Here is an 18,092-nt window from a genome sequence, read left to right as displayed (position 1 = left end):
GTTAATATTACTATTGATTCTGCATAAGAACATTATCGGGCTTCATATATTAATCATACTTATTAAACACATCCCATGTATACCACCAAAAACGAGGATGTTACTGCCTGTAATAACAGTTCTGATATGATCTCATCGATTTCCCCCTCCCCTACAAATGAATCTCTCCCCTATTTATCCCTTCATGATGGGAGACTCACAACTCTTTTACTTTTTAAATCGCACCTTTTGGATATTAATAAAGTACTTATTATTTCTGAATTAGTCATCATACATAATATATTTTCTTAATCAATTTGTGTGTTACATCAATCCTAGAATCGCACCATTTTAGAGTACTTAATTATTATTTGTTTGACTAGCCATTATCGTTGTTTACGTCTTGACCACTATTTGCCCTTTTTGACTGATCGCTGCCTTTTAATTTTAATTAACTGCTAGCGATGTTTTAATTGGACTCCAGATAAATGCTGACAAGGCTTCACGTATTATGTATTGCAGTTTAGAAGAAAAGTCAGACAACTTTCTTGTGTCAGACATTGTCTCCTATACCAATTGATACCACTATGCAGCGATTGGATATAATGGTCTCAAATGAATCATGTTGGAGTAATATATTGCTCACTGGGTAAATGTCATGGAATATAATTAATTTACACAGCAGCAACTTTACACAGTAGCACTATATATATATATATATATATAGGGAGGGAAGGAATTATAGAATGGCATCAGGGAGAACTAGAGTGGGAGGATCTTTTTATCGTTCCGTCCTCTTGCCTAACTTTAGTTCAGAGACTGAGGGTGAACCCCAATAGAAGGTGGGGGTCTGCTAACTCTAATAATTGTTATCCAGAATACTCGGTGGCTACCTGTTGACGTGTATTTTGTACACAATCATACACAGAATAAAATACCCAAAGGCATCTTATCCTCTCTTGAATAAAGTCACTAACTGCTGAAGATTTCGCAAGAAGGATTAGTTAGGATGACTCCAATGTTCTTTTTAGTAGGGTCTCTACGTGTGGATAAGCACCAGTGGTCGTTGTGATTGCTGTGTCATCAAGGGGCCTTACGTTGCCGAAGATTTTGCTAAACTAAACAAGCTTTTCAAAAAATATCAAAAGGATAGGGTTTGCAAGAGGTCTAATCTAGTCTAACCCTAAGAATGACTCAATGTGGACAAGACTTGGTGAGATTCTACCAACTTCAATATTGCCATAAATTAACAACTCAATTGAAATTGATGCGATCTTCTAAGGTAACAAATGATTTTTCAATACATCAAAGACCAAGGACACTACCACGAAGGTACATATCCAAGATACAACAATGATTGAAGGTTTAAACGATTCAAATATCTCCAGTCGACCACGCAAGGCGTTCCTACAATCAGCAAGAAGCTAGTGGTTTGGAAAACGAATCCTACCAAAGATCAAGTCCAACACTTTGTCCTTCGAATTAACACACTACTTCGATTGAGAATGATTCAAGGAAAATGAACAACCATGAAGATAACCAAAAGAATTGCAACAAAACACCATAACTTCAATATTTCATTGATCTCAAAGCCATCATGTACAACAATTGCTTGAATTCCTTTCTCAAAGCTCAATCTTGCTACAAAAGTAAATTGCTTCTAAACTCTAATCTCTCTAATACATCAATAATTTCTCTCTCTAATTTCTAGTTTTTCCTCCTTACAAAATGAAAAGAAATGAGGGTATAAATAGCATCCTCAATTACAATGAACGGTCCAGATCAAAAAGCAGATCAATGGCCAAGATTATGACACCTAAACCCTAATTAGGGTTTTATTACAAAAGTTCCCCTTTTATTGCACAACATTAAATGCATAGCCAATTATTAAATTTGGCACGAAAATCTAGGAGACATAAACCAATGACAACTAAGGTGCCATGTCATCTATAATAACCTCTCATCTAGAATCTTATTCCCTTTCCAATGCTCCTTTTTAGCATATGCAATGAATCTAGACACGATTCCTTCGATTTCAGCAATTGGAATCTCGGGAAGATTCTTCATTCTTTCTTCCAAGTGGATGACCTGATCAAATGCCTCGAGAAGAGTAGCGTCCCATTCAGGTTCAAGTTCCTTAGTTTTCTCAATCAGGAGCATGGTAGCAAACATCTGGTCCTGTTGCTCATCTGTGATATTAGCGTCCTTGCAAAAGATAACCTTGATTCTATCCTCCAATTCCTGCAAATCCACATCTGTCTCAACTTCGATCCTCCTGCCAAGAATAGTACGTAGTACCTCAAATATTCTGTCCTGGATCGGGTTGATAACCTCCTCAACATGGCTACATCTAGTACTAATGTCCTCGAAGAGAACTTCTTTCATCTGGAGTAAGGTTGACCACTGAAGTAAACTGTGAGGTCCTCCATCCATGATCTTTTCCTGTGCTAAGACCTGTTGACGTGTATTTTGTACACTATCAAACACAGAATAAAATACCTAAAGGTACCTTATCCTCTCTTGAGTAAAGCCTCTGATTGCTGAAGATATCGCGAAAAAGGATCAATTAGGATGACTTCAAGGTTCTTGTATGTAGGGTCTCTACGTGTGGATAAGCTCTTTGTGGTATGATGTGATTTGCTGGAATCACAAGGGGACTTACATTTGATGCCTGAACTTCTGATTTGCTTTGAATATTGCTGGACACAGGATTTTCACTAGCTTAGATTTGAAAAAAGGAAAAAAGATAAGGGCGAAGAGAGGATCTAATCCTAATACTAAGAATGTAGGAGCAATGATTGATCTTTGATGAAACTCTAACTAGGTCTTGTTTTGACATCGCAGGACCATCTCCACAAGGCTAGTGCGATCTTCGAAGGGAAGCTTTATGATGTTCAAATCATCACTGCAGGCATAGACACCATCAGGTTGATGCATATCAATGAAGAAGCGACAATTGAAGTTAAGCTTAAGCTGAACGATTCCAGTTGACTACACAAGGCAAGTCTGCAATCAACAAACTGCTAGTAGTATGGATATGCAAATTTCACCATCAATCAAGCATATTTCTTCCACTCATCTAATAACATGAAATCAAATACGAGAAGTATAAAGACCATGCAAATTGTCGAATCGACCCATAAATTTCACCATTTCTTTAATGAAGTTACAAGTCTTTTACAACAACATCTTGGCAACAATCTTTGCCTTCTCTCTCTACTCTACTCTAATTGCTATTCTAATACTTCCAACTGCTTCTAACTATATTCTAACTCTAACTATCTTCTAACTATTGCTAATTAGCCTTTACAAATGAAATGCCAGGGCTTATATAGTGCCCACAATACAATTCGATGGCTTAGATCAATTCGAGATCAATGGCCAAGATTTTACAATGAAAACCCTAATTAGGGTTTGTTACAACCATTACATAACATTTAATGCTTGACCAATGATAAAATTGTATTGCTAGGACACATGTCCTCTCTAGAAAATTCAACCAATGGATAGCTGGGGTAGGTACATCGGAGTTTGTGCCACCTTCCATGAGTTAGGTACATTGAATCTGGACATGCTGAGGTGGACCACACTGACTGGAGAAGTGATGACTAAGATGCCACCTCGTCTGACACTTGTAACTTGGTAAATATTCAACATGATGTTGTTGAGAAGCTATCTTTAATTAACTCTTCTGAAATTATTTGCTTCTTCAACGAACCCTTTGCTTTGACTTCTTATGTCCTTGATTTGCAGGATGATGATGTACCTCGCCTTGAAACACTGGATTGGAGGAGGCCGCCCTTGTCCTTGCTTGATCGTCCTTGAGGAGACCGTTCTTGATCTGGCTTGATTTTCCTTGAGGAGAACCTTCCGACTTGCGGATCCTTCGAGCTTGGAGTCGCCATCTTGATACCTACACGACATTTCAAAATTAGTAATATATCTTGAAATCTAAAAATTAAACTTTAAAAGGAAGATTCAAGATTTTAATTTAGGAAACCTCATGATAAATCTTGAGTTATCATTTCCTAATTTAGGATTTTCAAAGCAAAATTTAAATCTTCAAAAATGGTGCCAAGGTGATTACGCCATACCTCCACTTGAGAATTAATTCTAGAAAAAGATGCAAAAATAAGGTGAATTCGCTAGGCAAAGTGTAGATCAAAGCTCCCTTAAGCAAAATGCGCCTCCTTTAGTCTTCTCAAGCATCAACTCCACCACCTTAAGTCTTCAAAAATCTAGAAATTCGCCTTCAAATGTCTTCAAAAAATCTGGAAATTATCCTCCAATCTAGCAAGAAATATGCCTCTCCAATGGCCTTCAAGATGAATTTCGCCATCCTTAGCTTCTCCACACTTAGTAGAAATTCGCTCCTCAAATTGCTCTTCCAAATCGCACTTTGAAATGATGAGTGAATGATTTGAATAATGAAAAACATGCCTCAAATATATAGAGCGCTCACCATTTTATTTCCATGGGCCGACTTGGAAAAATAGGCCAAAAGATAAATAAAAATTAATAAAAGAAGAGGCCGACTTGATAAAAACATTAAATAATACCCCAAGCGCTCCAATTTTATTTTTAATTTAATAATAATTAATTTTAAATGCCTTTATAATTAAAAAATTCGATTTTTTAAAGGCTTAAATTAATTATTAAATACCATGCGCCTTTATTAAATGTCAATTTAATTCCTTTTAAAACATCTTGGAGTTTTAGCGAAATTGGCATTTAATGCAATTTGAAAAATATTGGCGCCCAAGCATGGAAATAATGGTTATTAACAAGATCGCTCTGGTCCCTGGGAGAGGGACAGGAGCGCTTTTGCATTTATAAGCTCACTTGTATTTTGCTATCTTCGAAAATTATCTTCAACGGATCGATTGTGTCTTCCTTCACCCACCTCAAGCGCGAAACTTGCCTTCCTTTTGCCAAAAACTTGTCTTGAGGGAGAATCGCTCTGGTCCCTTGGAGAGGGACAGGAGCGCCCTGGCCTTTATGAGCTCATTCATGCCTTGTTAACTTTCAAAACTATCTTCGCTTTGGACCCTTGGAGAGGGACAGGAGCGCTTTTCGCTCTGGACCCTTGGAGAAGGACAGGAGCGAAATTTGACTTTTCGAACTCTCTATCAGGACAATTTTAATGGAATATAACATTTAAGTATAAGCTTATACTTTAAGTTATATTCCATATATACTTTCAGGATGTTTGAGAGTGGTTTCAGACCTCCAGGAGTTATATTGCAAAATCTAGTTTTTTGAGGTTTTTTAGTTTCCAGACTTGGTCAAATTCAGGATCAGGACATTCCAGACTTAGCCAAATTTTAGGATCAAGACTTTACTCCAATAGGACCTGCTATCCTATTGATCTTCCTGACAGCACTCAAAATGCAAAGGCTAACTAACAAAACCCTAAAAGACCTAGAAAACAAACCCTAAAAAGCAAAAAAGCAAGGGTCCCCATTTGCAATGGGGCGATGTGTGAAAACGTCACAACAAGACCTTCCTCGATGTTTGTCTGATTACTCGCAAGACAGGAATGATAACCTCTTTGGTATGAGCAAAAGCAGCTACTGTTATCATCAAGTTGTGGATAATCTCAAGAACCTGGATAGCCCTATGAATAGTCTTCATCATCCTTGTTGTAAATTCTACGGCAACTGTATGAGATTTGTCCATCCAAGTACTCATACGCTGAACCATACTCCTGAATCTCTCTACCTCACCAATTGATTGAAGGGGAAGTGCCTGTATGGGTGATCTTGCTGGATCCTGACGTCCTAAAGGTTGATTGAGATGGCTGAAATATGTTCTCCATGCACCAACCTCTCTCTCAAGCTTCCTATTCTTCTCCATTTCTTCCCTAAGCTTGTCTTTCAAGGCCTCAAATGAATCGGTGGCATCATCTAGTGTCTGCTCGGCTGTGGATGGACCTAGCTCAAATGTCTCTATATCATATTCTTCTGCTAGGATCTCACCTTCATACTTGTCCACTGCCGGCGTAGCTATCTGCAACTTTCTGGATCCAGTCTCATCTCTAATCATCTTGGACATCTTGGTAGCCTTCCTCTTTTCTGTCACTTCCTGGGAATGTCCGACAAGGCTCTCCAAATCAATTACATTGTCTTCGTCCTCAATCACGATCACCCTAGTTAATCTTTCCTTCAACCAATCTGGGATGGCAGATCTTGTCTCTTTAACCTGTATTTCCTTGAGCAATTCTTCTTCTCTGGGAGGAGATGTTACTTCATTATCTTCCCCATCTTCATGCAACTCATTGTCTTGAAGAGATCCACCTGGTGTCTGTCCTTCTTTATCATTCTGTACCATTGACTCCATAGAATCTTCCACTTCAAGTGTCCTCTTCTCTTGTCGAGAAGATGTGTCGGATGAACGATCTCGGTTGGCCCCTTGCTTCTTCTTGGAAGATTCTTTCTTCTCAGGTCTCTCTTTTCTCTTCGAGCCTCTTGGATGGAGATCGACTTCACTTGCACTTCGAAGGTTGCCTTCACTTGCATTTCTGGGATTAGGATTACCTTCGCTTACACTAGCTCCACCTTCGGCTGGTTTCTCTTCCAAAGTGAAAGTCATAGCTATGCCTTGCTCTCTCAACTTTTGATGCTGCACATCAACCCATCTGCGAGTACAAGACAAGACTGGAGCCATCAAAGCATCTAGATCCACGACCTCGGGCTCATTCCAATCTAACCTTACTGATTTGCTTTCTCGGTCATAGGATGACTGGAGATGTCTGCCACTGTCCTGAGCTTGGTCGGCCACTCTGTAAATCTTGCATTTCCTGATGAAATCCAAAGGCAATCTAGAATGCATCTTTCTTTTCACTTCAAGATCGTCTAGGAGATTCATCATAAAATCTTCTATCTGAAATTCATGCTTAAACTTCCTACCGACTGTCTCCTCTATATATCCATGTGGATCAAAGCTTTCTCTCAAAGCAAAGAATGAAAAAGAATACAAAGCTAACTCCTTCTCTGCGTCATCCATGGCTAAAGCATTAGGACATACCTCAATTGAATTGCCTAAGATGATAGGTACAGGAACTCCATTTCCATGTCTGTGTCTGAATGCCTTCGCATAAGCTGCCAACTGTCTTGTTACCTCAAGTAACACTATTCTGTCTGTCGGATATCTCGGCAACATGTATGGAGGTGAAGGACATCCATGAACTCTGATATAAGTAAACTTCGGAAATTGGATAAACCAAGCACCGTACCTCTTTACTAGTTCCTGTGCATCCTGAGATAATCTGTTGTGAATCCCGCCTTGCAACGTCCTCGTGATGTTCATTGTGAAGGTATCATTAACTAACTTGTAGTTACTTCCTGGCGGATGATGCAAGTGGACATAGGAATCACAAACTTTGACCTCGCCGGGTCCTCTTCCAATCACTCCTCTGTGAGGTAGTCCTGCGTACTCAAAGCTCCTGATTAAGGCATAGATGACGTATGAACTCATGTGGAAGGACTTGGTAGCCTTGAGTCTCCTCAACTGTACGTCCAAGCAATGGCTAATCATTCTAGCCCAATGAATTGTTCCTTTTCCCTGAACTATCACCTGGATAAAGTAGAACATCCACCTCTCAAAGTAGAAGGCTTGAGGACCTCCCGTGACTCGGTTGAGCATTGTAATCAAATCTCTGTACTCCTCCTGGAAATCGATCCTATGTGGTGTGTTCGGTATCTTGCTCAGGCGAGGAGGACTCTTGAGTAACCAGCTCTTGTTGATGATGCTTAAGCAAGCATCTGGATCATCTTCGTACATGGACCTGGCTCCTTCTATGCTCTTGTAGACCATATCTCTGTGCTCTGGAAGATGGAAAGCCTCACTTATAGCTTCCTCTGAAAGATACACCAAAGTGTTTCCTTCCTTGGACACGATCGTTCTGGACTGAGGATCATAATGACGAGCACATTCAATCATCAACTCATGGCACTGTACTGCTGGAGGGAAGCCGGCCGCCTTAATGATGCCACTTTCAATTATCCTCTTGGCGACAGGTGATGGCTTGCCAATGTAAGGGACCTCTCGAAACTTCTTCGTACTGAAGTTACCCAAGTTGGTATCTCCAATGTTGCTCCACTTAGACACGATCTTGGTCTCCACTTCTTTGGTCTTTTGATCTTCCTTCATGAGAGCTGGACGACTGGTGGATGCTCCCGCCTTCGGGGTTGCCATACCTACACAACATTTCATAATAAGAAACTAGATTTTGCAATGTATAACATAGATTAGATATTAATTTTAGGAAACTTCATGATAAGTCCTTGAGTTATCATTTCCTAAAAAACGATTGAGCCACTGAGATTCAAAATTTCAAAATTCAAAAATTTCAAGCTATGACGATCAAAAATTTAAAACAAAACAAGAAGAAAACGCCATACCTCACTCAAGAGCTTAACTTTAAAATGCAAAATAAAGAGAATCGCCTAGGCAAAGTTCAATGTTTGAAGCTTTTCCACGTGATCTCTCTTCAAATGAACGTCCACTTAGCACTTCGCCACCTTTGGAGTCTTTGAAGTAGTCTTTTGCAATTTTGCTCAACTCTAATTTGCACCACTTCCTTTGAATGGAAATTCGCACCTTGCTTAGAATAGAAATTCGCACCTCTCCAAATCGCATGTGAAGGATGTTTGAATAATGATTTGAAAACGAAATAAACACCTCCCTTTATAGGCGCTCACCTCATGCATTACCTTAGGCCGACTTGGTAATTAAAAACAAATTTAAAATAAATTTAAAGGCCGACTTTTGTAAAAACAAGAGATTCAAGCGCCCCAAAATTAATTATTATTTAAATTAATAATTAATTAATTCAATGCCTTCGTTTTTAATTAATAAATTCGATTTTTTTTTTTAAAAGGCAAAAATTAATTAATAAATGCTTTGCTCTATTTTTAAATGCCATCTTTAATTAAATTTATCGATTTTTAGCATTTAATAAAATTCAAAAATGTTTTAGCGCCAACTTGGAGAGGTGGAAAGATACAAACCATATCACTCTGGTCCCTGACTGAGGGACAGGAGCGAACTTGCATTTTAGCCTTGATTCTTTTACCTTTGACGTTCAAAATTACAATCTTCACGTTGAAACTGGCATTTTTGCAAGGAATCTCGAGCTTGATCGACTTGATTTTGTGGATGAGTGCCTCCTGAGGTTGATATCGCCCTGATCCCTTGGTGAGGGACAGGAGCGAACCTTATGTTTTCTCCTTGACCTTGGCTTCTTCGATCACCAATCTTCATCATGAGGAAGTAACAACGTTAGTCTTTCACTCCACGCTTGCTTTACTTGGCTTTTACGAGGCATATTTGAAGTTTGAAGGATTTTCGCCCTAGTCCCTTGATGAGGGATAGGAGCGAACCTGGTGCTCTAGTCTAAATTTGCCGTCTTTCAACCTTTGCTTCATGTTCATTGCCTTCCAAATGACATTTTCAACCTTATATAATCTTGCTTTGACATGATTTTCGAAGGAAAATGATAGATTTAATGAAAATCGCCCTGGTCCTTGCCTGAAGGACAGGAGCGATTTAGCTTCTTGGCTCAATTTGATCACCTTTTGATGTTTAACTTCCTCGCATATCATCTTCTTAAGAACACTTTGACCCTGTGCAACCTTGTACGTCCTTGACTTAGCGTGATTTTTGAAAGAACTGGCCAATATGGTGAATATCGCCCTGGTCCTTCACTGAAGGACAGGAGCGAACTTTGGTGTCTTGGGCGCATCCTTGTTCTTATCAACTTGCAATTGCCTTCACAATATAAAACGATGTCCTTTGGTCCTTCTTGAATACTTGAAACATGATCGATATTCAAAATTTAAGCCTTCATAGAAATTTCGCTCTGGTCCCTGACTGGGGGACAGGAGCGAACTTGAGCATATAGTGCAATTCCTTCATCATATTAACTTGTAATTGCCTTCAAAGTGCAAAACGATGTCCCTTACTTCCTTTCAAACATTTAAAATGTGAATGGTAACTTAAATTTGGACACATTTAAATATTTCGCTCTGGTCCTTGCCTGAAGGACAGGAGCGAACTTGGGCATTTAGTGCAAATCCTTCATCCTTGGCGGTCTTTGCGACTTCGTTCTTCGTTGAGACACCTCAAAATGTCCTTGCCACCTTATACTTTGACTTGGAATGACTTGAATTTGGGTGGAAGGCAAGATAGCTACCATTTCGCCCTGGTCCCTGACTGAGGGACAGGAGCGAATTTTCACTTATAGGCTCCATCACACTTCGCTAACTTCCAAAATTATCTTCAATGGTCTTGTAATACCCCCTTTCATTCATCTTTGCCTTGGAGTTCATTCTAACTTGGTGAGAAATTGACCTAAGGCAAAAATCGCTCTGGTCCCTTACTGAGGGACAGGAGCGCCTAGGCCAATATGGGCCTCACTTTGGTGTCTTGTAATCTTCAATTTGTCTTCAACGAGTTCGTCACGCCACCTTTACTTGCCTCAAAATTAATGTTCACTTGATCTTTGCTCAAATTTTGCCTTATGAGGAATTTCGCTTTGGTCCCTGGGAGAGGGACGAGAGCTACCACTGATTTTCGCCCTGGTCCCTGGCTGAGGGACAGGAGCGATTTAGCTTCTAGATCAAGTTTTCCTCATGTTTGTGCTTTCAAATTATATTAAAATGATGAAATATATCTCCTTTGATCTCCTCAAATCATCAAATTGTTCGAATCCTGCAAGGACAAGGCAATGTTTGATTTTGAGCTCCGGTCCTTCACTGAGGGACAGGAGCGATTTTTGCTCCTGGCACATTTCCATGCTTGTGAAATTCTTCAAATTATATTCAACGGAAAGATCATGCCTCCCTTTATCATTTCCAGTCAAAAATTTGTCTTGATCCTGCAAAGACAGTAAAATCTTGAGAAATAAGCTCCGGTCCTTCACTGAGGGACAGGAGCGATTTTGCTCCTATAGGCCAAAATATCAAGATTTTGGGAGTTTAATCACTTCACAAGGCAAAAACAAGTCATTTCCAATGCTCGGGATCAATTATCAAAATTTTCAAAATTTGGTCAAAATTACTCAATCGGACGAAAATCAAACACTCATCATCAACACTTAGACAAATTTTCAGAGTTGCACTCAAAATCCCAATTGAAACTAGACCAACTTACTTAGCCTCTGGCGAATTCACTTTATTTCCAAAATTGCATCCCTCGGGAGGAAGCTCTCAAATTCAAAATTGGACTGGACTCTGGCTTGAAAACATAGTAACAGAAACCCTAAGGCTTGACCCTAGTCCAGACAACTAACAAACTAAACCAAAACCCTAAAAAGAAAAGCGAAAGGCGAGCAAAAACGAAAAAAAAAGAGGGGGTCCCCATTTAAATGGGGCGATGTGTGAAATGGTCACAACACTACCTTGGCAGATTCGACGTATATATATATATGTCCTTAAAACTAGACTCTATAAGTTCATATATACGATGATCAACTGAAATTTAGAAATCTTTGTTTCATGTCCTTTGACCATTCATATTTTAATAATGTTACATTTTAATTTAAATTATATTTATATTTATATTTTTATTTAAATTTATTATTACTATTTAATATTAAATCTTATTTTAGAAAGGGGATGTTACAGTCCACCCTTCCCAAAATTGCTTACCCTCGAGCAATACCAATTTCAAATGAGTATCTTCTGTTGCGTTACTCTGATATCATCTCAACTTGCAAATTTGAATCCAATGACCCAGATTTATGAATTGCAAGGTTTGTAATTTAAACAAGTTTTCTCTCTTCACTCTGAGAGGAGGAACAAGATCATTTTGTAATCGCATCAAATTGATTTGGATTGACCCAAAGTTTGCACAATAGCTTGTCTCACATCTATGACCTCAAATATAAGTTCATATCTTCTGATTCACTTTAGTTTATTCTCATATTCTAGATTAACTAAAAATAAAGAGCCAAACACAAACCATACACAATGAAAACACGAAGTATACACTTGAATGTACAAAGACACAAAGCATACACGAAGCATACACATAATACATACATTTCCTTCTTATTAACTAGAATGTTTCCTTGTTTCATGTTTTACCCTACATGATGGTAGGATCAAAGCTCTGATACCATTTGTAATGTCCCCAACTAGGTTTAGGCCTGTTTTAACCATAATTAACCTATTTCAATGTACTTATGACTTAAAACTAAATTGATTAGGAGACAATTCTATCAATCAATTAATTTATTAATAAGTAACTTGCTCATCTATCATACATCCATAATTCTTAATGCAAGTGTCAAACTTTGTTTCTACTTCACTTTTAAGGAAGAAGAGGATGTGAAGGTTACGAAAGCGCTTAGATACCAAATACAATAGGTTCCCTCAAAGTTTACAGCTCCAAGCCCTTACCCTATCTTGAGACCCTGTCCCTCAAGATTCTCGAGACACTGATCCCCACCCTCCACATCCCCATGCATATCACCAAGAACGAGGATGTTACTGCCTGTAACTTAATAACAGTTCTGATATGATCTCATCGATTTCCCCCTCCCCCACAAATAAATCTCTCCCCTATTTATCCCTTCATGATGGGAGAGTCAACTCTTTTACTTTTTAAATCGCACCTTTTGGATATAATAAAGTACTTATTATTTCTGAATTAGTCATCATGCATAATATATTTTCTTAATCAAAATGTGTGTTACATCAATCCTAGAATCGCACCGTTTTAGAGTACCTAATTATTATTTGTTTGACTAGCCATTACTGTTGTTTACCTACAAAACCCGGGGACTCGTCCCCTACCTGAAAACCCCCGTCCCAGTCCCAGGGACGTTTCGGGGACTTGGGGACGGCCAGGGGACGTCCCCGAAACGGGGGGACGGCTTCCCTAGCTGTGGGTGACGTCCGTACGTCCCGGGGATGGATCGGGGACGTCCCAGCCGTCCCGGGGACGGCTAGACGTCCCCCACATCTAGGGCTAGGGAAAAATATTAAAATAAAAAAGTCGTATTTTCAATTTTTTTTTAATGATGTTTTTGCATAATTAAGGGAGTGAAATATCTCATGAAGGGTTTTTTGCCAATAGAAAAATAACACCCAATGCCTATATAAAATAATAAAAGTATTTTTGGCCTCGTGGGGCGCTGCCCCTCGACCCTACAAGGGGCGATGCCCCTTGACCCCAACTTGGGGGCGTTGCCCCCAAACCTCCATTGAAAAATATAGGGGAAAACTGCGCTGATGGAAGTAGTGAAATTTAACCTCCGAGTCTGATTAGGCTCCATTATGTATGTTATTTCTTTAATATCTATTATGATATGCATATTGACAATGTGAATGAATTGAAATTCTGAATTATGAGTGCATATTGAGTATTGAGTCTATTGATAATGTTGTATGTTTGATGTTTGCATTCTAAAATGTTTTCATAGTATCATGCACATGCTATATCCATGTTTTCATATGAATATAATGTATAGATGCATGCTTTATCCATGTTTTCATATGAACATTTAGAATTTTCCTATATATTTTAAATTTTCCCTATATTTTATATAGCCGTCCCCTTTTGCTGTCCCCCCCCGTCCCCACCGTCCCCAAATTTGGCAAAAAAATTTGCCGTCCCGGTAACTCGTCCCCCCGTCCCCCCGTCCCGGAAACTTGGGGTAACGTAGTTGTTTACGTCTTGACCACTATTTGCCCTTTTTGACTGATCGCTCCCTTTTAATTTTAATTAACTGCTAGCGATGTCTTAATTGGACTCCAGATAAATGCTGATAAGGCTTCACGTATTATGTATTGCAGTTTAGAGGAAAAGCCAGACAAATTTCTTATGTCAGAAACTGTGTCAGACATTGTCTCCTATACCAATTGATACCACTCTGCAGCGATTGGATATAATGGTCTCAAATGAATCATGTTGGAGTAATATATTGTTCACTGGGTAAATGTCATGGAATATAATTGATTTACACAGCAGCAACTTTACACAGTAGCACAATTTCTGCCGAAGCAACTTTACACAGCTGTTTTATATATATATCTGGATATGTCCTTAAAAGTAGACTCTATAAGTTCATATATGCGATGATCAACTGAAATCTAGAAATCTGAAATCTCTATTTCATGTCCTTTGACCATTCATATTTTAATTATGTTACATTTTAATTTAAATTATATTTTTTATTTTTATTTTATTTAAATTTATTATTACTATTTAATATTAAATCTTATTTTAGAAAGGGGATATTACAATTGAAGCATAATAATGCATAGTAATGTGTGTTAAATATTGGGAAACATGCAGCCTCCTAGTAGGGGACATTACATAGGAAAAAACTGACCAAAAACTAAAACATGTTTCATTAACAACTAAAGATTACAAGGATTCCCAAGGCAACATATTGTGATATATGTGGTGCAATGCAAGTAATGACCCCAAGATTTTGAATAAACAATCTACGAATATAGAATTCATAACTTATTGTTATAATTGATTGATTATTGTGGTGTGAGATCAATTCTGTATTTTATTATTCAATTTTGTATGCCATCCCCACAACATCCCTACATTTTGAATTTTTTTTTGACAATCCCAGAAACCTGTCCTGTCATTCCACTGTCCCAAAAACTTGGAGAAACACTTCATTTTTTTGCTATTCTCGTCTTTCTTATTTACTAAGTTTCTTCTCTGTGAAGTCTTATATGTGTGAAGGAATTATTGTATGTTCAATTGCAGCTAACACATCTGTTTCAATGATTTGCAGACTACAAGAGTGAGATTTGTCTTTGATAATGAGGCCCTGGTATGCATGCATTGTACTTAGTTTGTTCAACAATGATCATAAATAATTTGAACAAGGATTTTGAACTCTATTTTCTTTAATCGAAATTTACAATATCACAAGCTCTTCATATAAGATTTATCTGATTTCAATATTTGTTCCATTTGTTGGCAATTAAACTAGAAATGAAGTTCCCTCTGTTACAATTATCTTCAATTGTCAAGCTGTGGCATAATTGGGTAATGGTTGGATGAAAGGATGAGAAAAAAACAATTTGTCAAGTTCAATTCTAGTCATTGAGGTGGTTGTTGCAGCATCTTAAGAAATATCTTATGTTGTTTAATTTGTTCTTTCTACTAAAGGTTTGCCATCAAATTGAATTTAAGAAAAGCATATGCTACTAGTTTTGCAATATGGCTTTTCAGGATCTTGTTGTAACAGGTGTTCTTACACAGGAAGTAAAAGTGGGAGATCAGCTTAAAGAGTCTGGTGAGAATGTATTTGTCGGTGGAAAAAATCAATGGAAGTATGTGCTTCCAAAAATAAATTCTTTTGAAAACAAGCTTTTGATATTTTAATAGAAATATTTATAAAATTAGAGACCATTTTGAAGAATGATTTACAGATTTTTGTTGTGTAGTACTGAATGCTTAAGAATTTTAACGTCTGTCTGAATTTGAATCTGCAGGTACTCAACATTTATAAATTGGGAGCTTTGGTGGCCAAGCTTCCCAATTCTTGTGTATTTTAAGGAGAGGCAGACAAAGCCAGAAGGTCAAATACACTTTTTCCCAGTGATTTTTGTAAGTGCACTTTCTCCTAGTGATTTGCTACTAGATTTTTAAAGTGCTTTATCTTCAACGGTATATGATATGGTTTTTATTTTCATGCTCAGGGAATCTTAACAACTTTTTAGGAATAAGAAACATATAATATAGGACACAAGTCAATGGATGAGACTTAGTTTTCAATTAGGTGAATGCTTGATCATTTCGAGGTACAAAATGAAAGCAGGACAGTTTTGGTCTGAACTATTGATCTGGAATATTGAACATATTATTGAATGGCTTGGTATATTTCTAGTTTTGGCTGTGTACAATTTTTAATCAATACTTTATGATCCATCGTCAGGATGAAATAGTTGGAGAGGAGAAATGAGAGGATAGTAGCAAACTAAGATAACCAAATAGATGCAAGGAAAGCTGGTATAAGATCCAAGGGCCTAGAAGGGAAGGCTAGAAAAGACTAACTTATAAATATATGTGCGAGTATGGAAGTGCGGTGAGAATAAATATATAGATAAACTAGAAAGAATCAATGTAAAACTCTCTCTCTCTCTCTGTATATTATTGAAATTAAGAATAGCCAAAATTGCTCTGATTAGAAGGATCTTGATTTCTCCTACGAGTGAGTTTGATTGTGCAAACAACAATGAAAAACATTCAAAGAAACAGATAATACTTGGATTTTATCGTAGAAACCTCCAAACCAGAATTATGTCATACAAAATCAAAGGTTGGTAAAGGAAAAGTCCTTGAAGAAAAGTGTTTATCCCCCTCCTATTCATAGAACAATGTTGTTGTGTCTAAAGAAAAAAGTATGCTGTCAAGACCCATCATGGCTACAATACCTACTAGGCCCCCTATTGTTCAATTTCCACATACTGTTTGAGTTTGGGAGTGACAATAAAACCCAACAAAGAATTGTCATATACCAAAATATTCCAAACTTCAAATTTGTGTCTAGGGGTATTTTGAACAGCAGATAAGTTGAGTTTTCACTTGTTGGTTAGCCATGTGAAATTGACAAGTTTCCAGGTCAAACAAAATAACTTACACTAAAACCCATCAAGTCCAAACATGTTGTCATTGTGGATGTCCGATGATTGTTCTCAACTACAGCCATGTCTAACATGTGATCAACACACACATTCTACAAAACAATGTTATTTTGGAGATCCACCCACAAAATCAACAAGGTATATGCATTTTGGTGGATATATCATTCAAATTGGCAAACTAAGGCTTACTTATTGTTAAAACCTTATAGGAGAGTCCAATCCACCATTTTAAATCGTAGCTTGTCTACCCCTAATGCGGATGTTTTTGTTGATTCAATTAATAATAAACTTAGTATTACATATATTGTTGATAATTAGTATGAAAGTTTGTTGAGTTTGTCTACTCATCATGCAAATATTGTTCCCGATCTAGTTAAAGACGAGCTTAGCATTGTAGGTATTGATACTTGTGCTATTGAGTGATAATCTATTAAGAGAATTGTAGAGTTGCACTCCATTCCCATGGAGGATAATATGCACTCAGTACCTATGATTTCCCATTCTGATTGAGATATTAATAATGAGTATGTTGAGACCACTAGATATGTTGTTGATTGTGCTTTTGTGTAATATCCCCGTTAAATTTTTTCACAAAGATACATTCAACAAAACACTTGTTAATGTTAAGAAATGAAAACCAAATGCTGCTGAAAGTAACCCTCCACTTTCTGATCATCGAGAGCCCAATCTGGGAGGGTGAGAGCATACAGTGTTGAGGGGATCATCAGATGCCAATATCTGAAAATGATTACAATCTTCGGGCAGCAAGCCAGCCCCTTCCGCTTATACAGCGGGATATTAAAACAATGCAATCACTTGGACAAGCCAAAGAACTGAAGAATGCAATCATTCAACCGCTTGTGCAGCGGGAGGACAAGAAATGGAAATTAATATCAACTCCACTGCTTATTCAGCGGGAGGACAGTATTACAAACTCAAGATAGGCGGCCAAGCTAGCCTCTTCCACTTATGCAGTGGGAACCCAATAAGAAATCTGAAAGATAGCTGTCAGTACTACTAATCAGCTTTACAAATTCATTACAATGATTTTTTAATATAAGATATATTACTAATCTAAGATAGGCGGTTAAGCCAGCCTCTTCCACTTATGCAGTGGGACAGCAAAAAGCCAAAATGTTGCTGTTAGTACTACTAACCAACATTACAATAAATATAAAATTTGATAATCAAGTGCTTATTATGAGCTGACAACTGCAACAACACCTCCAGTCATCACCTAACCACCCAATCTACTCACACTCTAAAACACACACCCAAAATCCAACTTTCGAAAATCTGATATAAATGACAGCAGGTTGGAAAAGCATAACCAGCAACACTAATCCACACCAAAAATCTCCTAACTCACTCAAAACCCACTCAATTCACCCAAGAACACACCCAAACCAACAAGCAGCATTGAGCGACCAAGTATGAACTCGAAAACAGCAGCAATATGACCCCAAACACTCAACACGCAACCCAAAGCAC

The 18,092-nt window shown here is 37.9% G+C and overlaps 1 protein-coding gene across 2 annotated transcripts in view; it reads left to right on the top strand.

The window, feature by feature from the left end:
• The window catches only part of LOC131052753 (uncharacterized), a 204,757-nt gene that overhangs the window by 173,317 nt on the left and 13,348 nt on the right, over positions 1-18,092 (top strand). For both annotated transcript variants that reach the window (XM_057987346.1, XM_057987347.1), the window contains exons 5-7: positions 14,744-14,782; positions 15,217-15,287; positions 15,450-15,564. In XM_057987346.1, the coding sequence (XP_057843329.1) occupies positions 14,744-14,782; positions 15,217-15,287; positions 15,450-15,564 (225 nt within the window). The remainder of the gene's footprint in view (positions 1-14,743; positions 14,783-15,216; positions 15,288-15,449; positions 15,565-18,092) is intronic.

The sequence above is a fragment of the Cryptomeria japonica genome, chromosome 6, assembly GCF_030272615.1.
Source record: "Cryptomeria japonica chromosome 6, Sugi_1.0, whole genome shotgun sequence".
Taxonomy (NCBI): domain Eukaryota; kingdom Viridiplantae; phylum Streptophyta; class Pinopsida; order Cupressales; family Cupressaceae; genus Cryptomeria; species Cryptomeria japonica.
This window is presented reverse-complemented; position numbering and strand designations above follow the sequence as displayed.